The sequence below is a fragment of the Pocillopora damicornis genome, chromosome 11 (assembly GCF_964200805.1).
Source record: "Pocillopora damicornis chromosome 11, jaPocDami1.2, whole genome shotgun sequence".
NCBI lineage: Eukaryota > Metazoa > Cnidaria > Anthozoa > Scleractinia > Pocilloporidae > Pocillopora > Pocillopora damicornis.
This window is the reverse complement of record NC_142680.1, coordinates 9,867,317-9,879,383: the sequence shown is the minus strand read 5'-3', so window position 1 is coordinate 9,879,383 and position 12,067 is coordinate 9,867,317. Positions and strand designations below refer to the sequence as shown.

The 12,067-nt window shown below is 37.9% G+C and overlaps 2 protein-coding genes and 1 pseudogene across 2 annotated transcripts; 1 reads left to right on the top strand and 2 right to left on the bottom strand.

Moving 5' to 3' along the window:
- Positions 1-2,766: 2,766 nt before the first annotated feature.
- On the top strand, positions 2,767-4,000 carry LOC149037398 (uncharacterized; annotated as a pseudogene).
- Positions 4,001-6,647: 2,647 nt separating this feature from the next.
- On the bottom strand, positions 6,648-8,153 carry LOC149037397 (trace amine-associated receptor 7a-like). Its single transcript, XM_089186469.1, has one exon. The coding sequence runs from the start codon at positions 7,954-7,956 to the stop codon at positions 7,048-7,050; it is 909 nt and encodes a 302-aa protein (XP_089042595.1). The 5' UTR covers positions 7,957-8,153; the 3' UTR covers positions 6,648-7,047.
- Positions 8,154-8,808: 655 nt separating this feature from the next.
- LOC149037396 (calcium-binding protein E63-1-like) lies at positions 8,809-11,798 on the bottom strand. The gene is made up of 2 exons (XM_089186480.1): positions 11,567-11,798; positions 8,809-10,903 (listed from the first exon to the last, which is right to left on the bottom strand). Exons 1-2 carry the CDS (start codon positions 11,790-11,792, stop codon positions 10,845-10,847), a joined length of 285 nt encoding a protein of 94 aa, XP_089042606.1. The 5' UTR covers positions 11,793-11,798; the 3' UTR covers positions 8,809-10,844.
- Between the last annotated feature and the right edge of the window lie 269 nt (positions 11,799-12,067).

Below are 12,067 nucleotides of genomic sequence, written 5' to 3'. Positions count from 1 at the left end.
TAGAAAAGCCAGCATCTCTGTTCAGCTGTAGTGGTTGTGTGTTTGCCATTAAAACGCCAATTAATATTTGGGTCGCAGTTGAGGCAAGAAGGCAAAGATACCAAACAGTTAGATGAATACCTCTCATAGCCTTATCTATTTTAGCCTATTCCATAGCAGTCAAAAAAATGGTAACCGTCCATATCCCCAAAGCATATTTTAGAGCCCGTCTCGTAGAAAACATCCAATCTAACTCAATTTAATCCCATGCACACGCTCAGTTTTTTGACATTACGTAACTTGAAACAGGCAAAACTTCTTTACATATTACTACTAGCACCATAAAAGGAATGACGTGCTGTCACCCGACTTAAACTCATCAAGTTACAAAAAAAAGTTGTCATAATTTATTTAAAAAGTGTAGTTCTTCCAGTTCAGGCCCCTGGCATTTTGAATATTAAATTTAAACAATTTTCTACACACGATGATAACGTGCAGGGTTTCTATTGGGCACCAATCTAACTCAATTTAATCCCATGCACACACTCGGTTTTTTGACATTACGTAACTTGAAACAGAAAATTGTAAATTAAAGAAGCCCCTGTAGTGCACTGTTTTGTCGTAGAGCACGCGGGAAGCGAATAATGGGCAAAATAGTCGAGTGCTTCCCCATTACTTCCAAAGGGAGATACTAGTTTCAATTTTATTGCTAAACTTTATTGCGAGAGCCAAGTCAGGCACTATGGTAGTAATTATAGTGTGTTGAGAACATAGAAAGAGTACTTTTACCAATACAGGTAATATCAAGGATTACTGAGTGATGTGAAAGTACTTTAATCAAATAACATAGTTGTACTCGCTTATTAAAGAGCTAATCCATGAATAAAGACAATAAATATAGAAAGCAATTAAGGATTGAGTGTCTCCTCCAAATGAATACACAACAGTTACCTTCTTTGATAGTAAAAGGAGGAAGTGCGAATATATCCTTGGGCAAGACCTATCACCACGCGATGTGGGACTTCCGTTATGACTTGAGGTGATATCACTAAACGTTTCCAATTTAAAAATTAAAATGATGTTCTATATCCCAAAGAATTCTTATGGTTTGGTTTATGCTGTAGTTGGAGGTTCTGTCCTCCTAAGGCAGGTGTTTTTTTTATTTTCCTGCCTCTTTCTGTTGCTTGATTACCGCGGCAGTAATCCCTGCTGAGCATTCATTGCAGCGAAAGCATTTTCAGATATTACATGAAGACTCATAGAAAACAAAACTCCAGCAGAAGGATCAAAACATCTTCATTGTCTTGAAAATGATTTTGTTGTGTCAAATAGGTCTGTAGCGAACATTTGCCTAGAAACATGTGTGACCTTCCCGAATGCCTATTGTATGACATGATATCCACGGAATATTCTCCCACACACTTTCATCTCCCTTGAAGCACAGCGACACTCAGCATTCAATTGCCTTACGTCGTCACTGCAAAAAAAAAGGGATGTAGAGGTTGCGGTAAGATCATCGGATATGCTGCTTTAGTCATGCTTTCAAGAAAGAACTGAATGTAACAGAAAACTCGCTATGTCAAGGCTTTAAACATTTTTCTCAAAGATGGGCACAGAGAACCTAAAAGATCAGTATTCGAAGGGGTGTTTCACCGATTTAGGAGCAGTGTGAAAACAGGTTTTTTTGCCTTCACAAATAACTGAGAGGCGGGGAACAACTCGATAAACTTCTTTTGGGAAAGGGTTTCCTGGGGCACTGGCTGGCTGCGGGAAGATCGGGATCTATTACGGCTGTTGACTATCCTCGAGACAATGACTAACTACAACAAAATTGGCTCCAACGTGGATTTATTGTGTAAGCACCACTAAGCTGACTGGTTTCCTTTTTCACTATTTTTCGACCCCCGATACTCCCAAAGAAAGCTCTATCTAAGTCTGAGGTACAAAAGATTAGGCAATACTATGAATTATCTAAAGGAAAACGTAATCTAATACGACGATTGTTTAAATAGGAATTTCCCCTTTTTACATGATTAATTACTTTCAAAAAGCTCAGGTGGATAACAACTACACAAAGGATCATGACAGTGACGGTTACAGTTTAACATCAATTACAGATTTGATCTAATAACAACTGTTTGCGGCTAACTGTATTGAGACCGGTATCGTTTACGCATGCTGAACTTAACAAAATCTCGCAGTTTCTACGTTAAATTTTAAATATTTTTTAGCGCTATCATACAAACTTGATGACTAAAAATCCTATCGTTACAGCAGAAGTGCGGCCATCTCTTTTCCTTACCCGTAATGCAAATTTACCATGTTTGATTACGTAACCAGCACTTAGATCTAATCAAGATATCTAAATTGCTTAAGCTACGTTATTAAAAGGTTTTGTGTTTTTTACTCCTTTAATTACAAAATGCACGACAAGTGTCATCACAAAGTGCAACTACCTATCTTACCGGTCTTAAAACTTGGGATAGTATTTTATCACAAGGTGAGACGGCTTTTGTATAAAATAGTTCGACAGGTGTTATTACAAATTGATGGGTATTACGAAGTGCGACGGGTATCACAAAATGCGGGAGAACATTCCATGAGCGAAATGACCTTTTTCAGCCCAGAAAATTACACTTATAACTGTGACCTATTTTAGAAAGGTTCCAAATGCAAATTCGACAGTTTTGTCTAATAGATTTACTTTGCATCTAGCTTTATCAGAATACAATAACATCAGCGATTCTTAACGGACATTTTGCGGAACTCGTGGCTAACAACTCTTCGATGGAAGGTCCACCGTTTTCTTCTTTTCACCTGCCCGATACGTCTTTTGACCACGTATCTGAGCGTTACACGAAGAACCTTATAACAGCCATAATCAATATAGTAACAGCCTCTCTCGCTGTCATTTGCAACCTTTTAATTTGCGCTTCTATCATAATTCGGCTTCGAACACCATCGAACCTTTTGATCGCAAGTTTGGCCCTCTCGGATGTCTTTGTTGGTCTTGCAGTTCAGCCGGGTTACATCATGTACCGACTCATGGAAAATCAGCATCGTTCCGTTCCCTGCTTTGTCAAAATTTTGTATGCAAATGCTTTCTACATTTGTTATGGAGTGGCCCTTATGAGGCTAGCTACTGTCAATTACGAGCAGTTCGTAGCAGTTCCTCTTCGGGCAAGGTACAATGCTGTGTTTTCCCTCATACGAATAACGAAGTATACGGCTTTTATCTGGGTTTTCAATATTATTTTCACAAGTCTGCAGTGGGCCGGTGTAAACAAGATTTCAAAAGGGATGCATTTGGTGGCTTGGTTCACCTCTTATCGCTGCAGTGGCAAATATGGGAATCATTTTTTAATTTGTGCCAAAATCGAAACCGAATGCAACCTGCCAATTCTAACCTGCCCGAACGGAGTCAAAGGCAGAGGCAAAGAGAAACGAGGTTGACAAAAAGTGTGTCCTTCATCTTTGGGGTCTACTTAATGTTTAACCTGCCTGTCCTATTCGTGACGCTTTATAATAAGGTACTGGAGAGAGATATCAAGACATACAACCACTACAGCTGGACAAACTTTCCTCTGATTATTCTTGAACTGTACATGTTAACATTGAGTAACCTGGTCATTCAGCATGAGTAGTTGTGGAGTACTAATAGAAGGCCTCCTTCGGTCGATGTCGAATTTCTTGAGCAAGCAGCGCCAGCTGCTGCGGTTTGCTGCAGTGTCCTCCCAGATCTCTATATTGATATCCAGAGCTTTTATGTTGCGCTGGCAGACATCTTTATATATCAGCTGGGGGCGACCTTAGGGTCTTTTGCCCAAAGCAGGTTGACCATAGAAGATGTCCTTGAGGATCCGACCGTTTTTCACACGGCACACGTCGCCAAGCTAGTTTAGTCTGGGTTGTCTGAGCAGCGTGTACATTGTGGGGAGGCCAGTACGGGCAAGAACCTGAGCGTTGGCCCCTTTTTCCCACCAGCTGATGCCAAGAATGCATGAGTAGAACCTTGAAAACCTTGAACCTTTAAACTGAAAAATAAAACAAACAAACAAAAAAACCACTTAACAACATTTTTTTTATCGTAATATTTATATTTAACAATTTGATTTTGTGTTGCTTGGTGTCTGCTCTGTAACATATCACTGTTTACGTCATTATGTGATAAGAACTAAAAAGTGGCACACGAGGCGCAGCATGCATTTCGACGTTCTATGTGATCTATTATTGTGCAGAACCACGGCAACGTGAAATGAAATTGTTTAATATACAATATTATGATTAAAAAAATGTTGTTAAGTGTGTTTTTATGATGAAAAGCAACTGCAAATCCCTATTAATGGTGACCTCCTCCAATATATCATAGGTAAAAAACAATCAAGAAACAATTCAGCTTATCATATAATAAGAAATGGTGACAAGACTGATTTGTGCAAAATTATAAGAAGTAGACGGGAGTGAGACTTGCAATCGGTCGAGTGCTCAGCGCGTGGTAAATTTAAAATAAGGAGCACGATTACTTACTTATTATTCTTAAACAATGTGAAACAAAGGTTTTTCACTTGTGTTAAAATTTGGCAATGAAGCATTTAAAAAATCGCCAGATTCTAAAATCTCCTGATGAAGTGTAAAACTTCAGCAACTTTAGTGTTGCAAACTGTAGGTTTAATTCAATACTAAAGTTAATGCACTTGCTCTCCCAGGATATTTTCTTAAGTCTGACTGGTTAGCACTGGTAACTACAACTCAAATAATTGGGTTTTCACCCGTCTGATTTGACTTTTACTATATTTATAGCAGCTTTATGGTTACTCCCCACCTTCAGAGACCGAAAAAATCGATTTTTATTTTATTTGACAAAGCTGAATTCGAACATTCAACCTAACGTTTTCATAAAAAAATTTCTGAAATCTTAAAAAGCACCCAAGTTATTTAGAAAATCGTATTTTCAAATAAAAGTTTATAAATCAGAAAGGTGTCATAATCTCGGACCTGGGCGAATCCCCTGGGGTAATTTTCGCGGCAACCGCTCGTGTTGGGGCTCGATTTTCATGTTATTTCCATATTTTGCTCACATCGCACACTTTACAGAATTCACACGTGGGAGCTCTTTGTTCAAAATATACGGAATATGGAATATGGAAAAATCTTTGTTCATGGAAAAATCAAAAGCGGAAGAAGACTTGTGGTGGCGGAGCTCCACGCCGGCGTCCAGATTTCGAAGAGAGAAGTCGCCGTCAAACAAAAATTTGCCAAACATGGTGTTAAAAACGAGGTTTCCTTTTCTTTATGCAAGAACCAGCCTTGATACAAAAGCATTAACAATCGCCTCGAATCGTAAGCTGTTTGTCGATTCGCTGTCTTGCTCCCCAGCACATCTTCCGGTTTTTCCAATTTGGTGCGGGTATTTCTTTTGCCATTTACTGTGTCGTCCTACTCAACGCTCCTCAGAGCGATCAAGATCAAAAAAAAAAAATGTGTCTGCAATACACGTTACTTTTCCCGGGAAATCTTGATCCATCGTCATTGACGCCAGGAGATCCCATTGTACTATTGGTTTGCGGTTTCAGGAGGCGAGATAGTCTCCTGGCGTGGCGTGAGTTGTTTGCAAACCTTTATGAACTAAAATCTCGTATTTGATTTTGGGGGAATACAACCACTTTGAGCGAATTTATATGGTATATAGATTTAACTGATTTTCGTCAAATTTCGCCAGAATATCCCAGGAATAATGGCAAACGAAAGTGCGTCGGGGAATTTTGATATTTTAAACATTTGTCGCATGGCATCCATTTGCGCAACACGACTAGCATATTTTTTGCTACTCCAACTATAGATGCCGATATCTCGATAAACAATCAGAATATCGAAAAAGTGTGACACACTTTTGTTGATTGATGCCTTGTGAATGAGACTGTGCAGCCTGCTTATGCTGTGGCGTCTGATACCCGATAAATTAGATAGAAGAACCTTCGGTCGTTTCACGGCTTACCGGGCCCTGACATTTCCTTAAAGAAAAAAATCGCTTAAATTATATTTTCATCGGAAACTGCAGTTTTTAAGCTTTCTTCTGACAAATAGTTTGCTAGCATTTTAGTGAAACTAGCGCGCGTGCGAATTTTTCACGAAGGACACCCGCGAAGGTGGGAAGTAACCTTAATTTAAGGTAACGGGTAAAAACAGAAAGTTTGGCCTTGTGTAAGAAATCAACTCCAGCAAAGGGACAGGCTTTTGGGGACCAGTCGGAGTCAAGCATTCTAATGGAGTGCCCTAAAATTAAAAATTAAATTATTAAAATTATTAAATTAATGTTATTATCCAATGTCTGTCAAAATAGATTATTAGGAGTCCCTCTCGCGAAGGATATAATTTATGCCAGATCTTACACATTTTGCAGATATCGCTTTAAATTCCGAGACAAAGTTCTGTCAGTTAAACAAACGTTGCACGTGCTCTTTCGCCTACACAGGCATATTGTATAAATCACTGAGGAACTACGTATTTACAGGTTTGTCTAAATTATTTCTCTAGCTTAGCAATTGAAAAGGTGTAAGGGAGCAACTACATTGTACTTTTGTATTACTTTTGTATTATGGGCTTTGTTATGTCGGCTAGTTTGGAAAAAGTTTCGTGTGTACCTATGTTTTCCTTTTTTTTATCGGGTTGTGGTCTGAAGCGCTACATTCCAAAAGGGAGAGTGTATTGAATTAACTGCATCGTTTATACATATGTAGAAAAGCCTCATAGGACGTATAAAAACAAACATTTTTTGAGATATGGATGGTTATCAAGTGTCTAGTTGCGCAGTAACGAAAAATAACTTCAACTCAGTAATTGCAAAAATCACTACGAAGACCACTGACCAAGCTGAATCCTGTTTCAAACTGTATTTTCGTTTCTCTCAAATGGATGGGACTCGAGATGCTTAGTTTAGTATTCTTTGGCCACTCGACGGAATTTGTAATTCCAACTACACATCAGCTGCAAGCTGAGAATAGAAAGAGCCATCCAGCTGTAGTGGTTTTAACTCTTGACATCTCTTTCGAGCTCCAATCTAAAAGTATTCTATTTGCAGAAAATTCTGTCTAATACTGCTTTCACCGCCTGACGGATTTCGCGACTTTTCCAACAACACACCAATGGATTTGTGCACGAGTTGAGAAAAGCAAGAGTTTCTGACCAGCTGTAATGGTTATAAGTCTGGATATCTCTACTCAATATCTGATGATAAATTGTCACAAACAAAACTGGTATATTAAACATCAAGTAAACTGCAACGATGAATGATATGCTTCTTGTTACGTTTACTTCTCTAGATATTCTTCGCTTGCTCTGGTTTCTTTTAGATGGATGACGACTGGCGGGTTGCACGCGTCGGGAATGTTGTCGTAAACTCAAAATGATTCCAATGTTTGATACTACAGCTACGAGAAGACAAATGAACCAAGCTATCAAATGTATACCTCTTGAAACCTGCTTTACCACAACCCACTGCAAACTTGTAAAAAGAATGTTGAGTATCCAGATAAATGCCATATACCTCAGAATACGACTTGAGGAGAACACAGCATTGTACCTCACCTGAAGTCGAACTGCAATCAATCGCTCATAACTAACAACAGCTAGTGTCATGAAAGCCACACCACAACAAATGTAAAAAACATTTGCATATACAATTCTGACAAAGCAGGGAACGGAACGATGCTGATTTTCCATGAGTCGGTACATAACGTAACCCGGCTGAACTGCAAGCCCAACAAAGACATCCGAGAGGGCCAAACTAGCGATCAAAATTTTTGATGGTGCTCTAAGTCGAGAAACGATTGCAGCGAAAATTAAAAGGTTGCTAATAACAGCGAGAGGGGCTGTTACCATATTGATTATAGCTGTTACTAGGTTCACTGTATAGCGCTCAGCTACTTTGTGAAAAGTAGGATCGGGAAGTTGGTAACAAGATAAGCTGTTCTCAGCCATGACTTCTTGGATACCTTCCACAGCTACATCTAACAATATGACAATCTGTCCTCTAAAGCTTTGAATCCCATGTGTTACAAAAATTTGATTGAAAGACAATTTCAATATTTAGACAACAAGACCAGATACAAGTTTTTTGATGTGATTGTGTGTAAATCAAACTCAATGAGAAGCACGATAAGGTGGACAACCAAAGACTCAGAGGTTGTTTGCTTTTCCAATGAAATCTAATAAAACTCGCTGCTAGGTCATTTATTTCGATCGTAGGGGACATAAAAACATATTTTATTCAAACAATACTCTCGTTGACAACAAAGTTCTTTTAATTAATCTTTTAAGACTTTCGACTTCGTGGAAAGGGTTTTAAAACGCTTCTCAGGGCTTATTAAGGCTTCGAAATGAAAAAGCATGGTTTTCTTTTAATTTTCCCTGAAGGAAGCGTCGTCACACAGGTTGAGATAGCTTTTAATTTAAAAAATAACAGCTTGATGTGTTCAAACCAAAAGAAAAACAGTTTTATATTTGGATGCAAAATATAATAAGGACAGAAGTATTTGTACATAATAGAAAGCGAGATTCATACTGTTCATCTGCACTTATCAATCTCTTTTTTAAAGTTTACTTTGTTTAAAGTCTCGAGGCAGCTGAAACTTCACATGGCTAAAAAATTAATTACTTTTTTTAAATCTTTGAATATTTTTTTTCTGAATTAAGGTCTACAATAATTTTACTCTTCAATTGCTTCTGAACTAAAATGAGGGAAATTGATTAAGTCTACAACTTTTCATTGTTTTTTTTTTTAGTTTCTCATAGGCTCATATTGGTGGAAGAAGGAGATTTAAAATATACCACTATAAATTTTTTTTCTTTTAATTTCAGGCATTCTCGCTTGAGCGCGATTGACTCCAAAAAAAAAAAACCACACATAATTATATATATATATATATATATATATATACACACATATACAAAAATCAAAAGGTATGTATATTTCATGTACATTTTCACATTACATGAAATATATAGAGAATAATACATGGGCGCGCGTTGATATGGAGCGCAGCGAACGAGTGACATGTCGAGTTTAACACGCGAAGAGAAATTCCATATCTACATGCAACCATGTATTAGTTTGTTTATCATATAAACACAATAGCCCTTTACTGAGAAAAAAAGCTGGCTTCATTAATGACTGAAAATAAATGAATCGACAATCCCTGAATAACAATCGTAGAGTGCGTTGGCGCTAACTCTTGAGATGGAAAAATATGTTGAATCATGACTACAATATCAACAACGGTCGTAATTTTCAATTTACAAGATTCTCTTTTTTTGGCTTTGACCTTACCGAAAGAAGAAGTCTTTCAGGTAAACAGCCAAAATCGGCCAGTGGTAAATCCTCCAGTTGTCTTAATTCTCAGCCGAGAGAAATGCTAACACCAAAGCCACTGAATACGTAACTTTCGGTTTTTCTTTTAGTATATTGGTTTTCTTCCCCTTCTAGGAAAGTTTGAGCCTCACTGTCTGTCAGCGATACGGTTCTTTTAGTGTTTTAGTGTTATTTGAGAAACAACTTGTATTGAGAATCGTGAGGGCTTTGTCATTCATCAACCTGACCGGGTGGCGCCAAAGGCGAGTGACTTGTCAGCAGCTGATTGGTTATATCAACACACGTGAAAAAATACGATATTTTTTTACGTGTAATATATTAAAGTTCACACGGGAACCAGGTGGACAATCAGACATAGTTTGATGCTAGTTTGATGTCACAAAAGAACAACGAACGGACGTCATTTATTCTATTCCTTGCAATAACTGTGACAACGAATACATCGGACAGACCAAACGTCAGTTTGGTACACGGTTAAAAGAGCACCAAAAAGCGGTTTTCCTTTGCAAAAAGGAAAATTCAGCTTTATTGGAGCATACATGCCTAACTAACCATACAATTGGGTGGGATGATTCTAAAATTATCACCACTAGTCGGCGTTACCACCTGCGCCTTTGTTTGGAGGCTTGGCATATTAACCCCGCCCACGCTCCTTTAAATCGTGACGATGGCGGTTTGCTTCCTGACGCCTATTTACACCTCGTTAGAAAAAAGGCCCCTAATTAGTGATCATATAATAGGACCTCTTGTTGCAGCGTTTAGATCACCCCTGATGAAGGCACTAGATAGGAGTGTCGAAACGTTGGGTCTATGAATTGTAACTTCTTCGGTTACTTTCATTAAATCTGCAAACCAGAGTAGCATCAAACTATGTCTGTTTTCCACGTGTTTTATCTGACGAGCGCTTAGGCGCGAAACTCAGAGTCACAAAGAATCGATGCGTCCCCTTTAATTCTTTAACTTATGTATACTTAGCTCTACTACCACAGCATTTAGCACTAGGCTGCGTGCATCATATCTTAACAGTGCACTCGCGCGACGTAGGGCGCGTGCTTTATGGAAATATAATGAACTCGTTTTGACCAATCACCACACGCGCCTTTCTCTGCACATTTTATGATACTTGATGAAATTTTCAATCTTGTATTGCTTTTAAATTCTAAGCATCCAATACATTTTTACGACAGCAATTACATTATTCGCTCTCGATTTCATTGCATGATAATCTATTTGGGCTTCATCCTAATCAAATAACAAAGTATATAAATTTTCAGCTCATAATCTGCTTGTACAGGCTCACCAAATATCATTATGTGCATTATGAGCGATGACCAGTAATTCTTTTGATATCGACGGAAACGCTAAAGATTCCAAAACTGCCGGCGCCGCCGCATTTGATTGAAAAAACTGATCTTTGCCAAACAAAACGATTCACAGATGGTCTAGCCGTTCTGTGATTCGAGAATCTTATATTACTCCCTTTAACAGAAGGGCATTATTACAAGCAAATTATGTCCAGGTCTCTGTTGATTAGTGGTACTAACAGCCTTGAAAATTCTGAAAAGGAAAAGAAAGACAATCGGGTGAAAGGATAATGGAATTGGGCAGTTCTCGGGGACTGCAAAAGAAGAGAGAGGGTAAATTTTTGTGTTTAATAATTTTTTTATGCTTCATTATGACTTACGATCAAAATGAGAGATCATTTTGTCCACATATGCCTTAGTATGAAGGCGATCCCTTCAATGTTTTATAAGACTCTGTATGTGGACTATAAGAAGTAATTTTTCAAATACCTCGCGTGTTGTTGATAGGACGTTTTGGTATGATGGTATTCTTCAAAACTTCAAACCTTTTCAAAGTCATTTAATTAGATTTCTCTCTCAAAATTTCCAAAGCTCTAAAACGTCTGAATGACTTCCAGTAGTATTGTTGAGGGTGTTCCCATGAATGTCAAAATAATACCGGAATATTCGGAGAATTCGGAAGGCTTTTAAAGACGTGATGGAAAGAGAAATGATTGTTTGAAAATGAATGATCAAAACTTCCTGAGACATAGAGCATTTCAATTCATTTTTAAAGTTTTTAGGAAACAAGCATACTTAAGATTTTAAAGTCGTCGCTGTTTTTGATTGTTAGACGTCTAGTATCATATATGTCATGTTACGAGTATTTATCTGACTTTACGTTTCAACAATCAAAAGCTAAGCTGGCACATCGTACCTTCAAAGTATACGTGCCTATCTTTTTCAAGATTTGCAGTCGCCAGAAGTTCCTCAAGTTCTTGTTTAGTAATTCCTTTTAGTCTCATGAAAGCTCTTCTCAACTCTTTCGTCTCAATGTAGCCTTTGTTATTACAGTCAAACACCTTGAATGCCATCATAAGGTCTACTTTATCGTCGGGTTTCTTATATTCTTCCATGGTTTTAATGAAATCAGAAAACGTCATGTAACCGTCACCTGGGAAAAAAAAAGGAAAAAAAAGGATATGCAGTTGCTGATTAATAGGACGCACTCTTTCAGTAATAAAGATGCCAGTTTATCACTATAGTCTGTTTCTAAAATACCTTCGGCAACAAGGGATTGGATAATAAATTCCGGCAAAAATGGATCCTGTGAACTTTTTTCTTATGATTTATCAATTAATTAGTATTTTTCTTTTGGAAGACAGCATTTTCTGCATATATTATTCATTTCTCGGTTGGGGTTTTAAGTCCTTTGGGA

Bases quoted from the DNA above. Each gene is read 5' to 3' on its own strand.
- LOC149037397 (XM_089186469.1), bottom strand. From the start codon at position 7,956: ATGGCTGAGAACAGCTTATCTTGTTACCAACTTCCCGATCCTACTTTT.
- LOC149037396 (XM_089186480.1), bottom strand. From the start codon at position 11,792: ATGACGTTTTCTGATTTCATTAAAACCATGGAAGAATATAAGAAACCC. The intron at 10,904-11,566 runs GTACGATGTGCC...TTTCCTTTTCAG, and splicing joins TAGGCACGTATACTTTGAAG to AATTTTCAAGGCTGTTAGTA.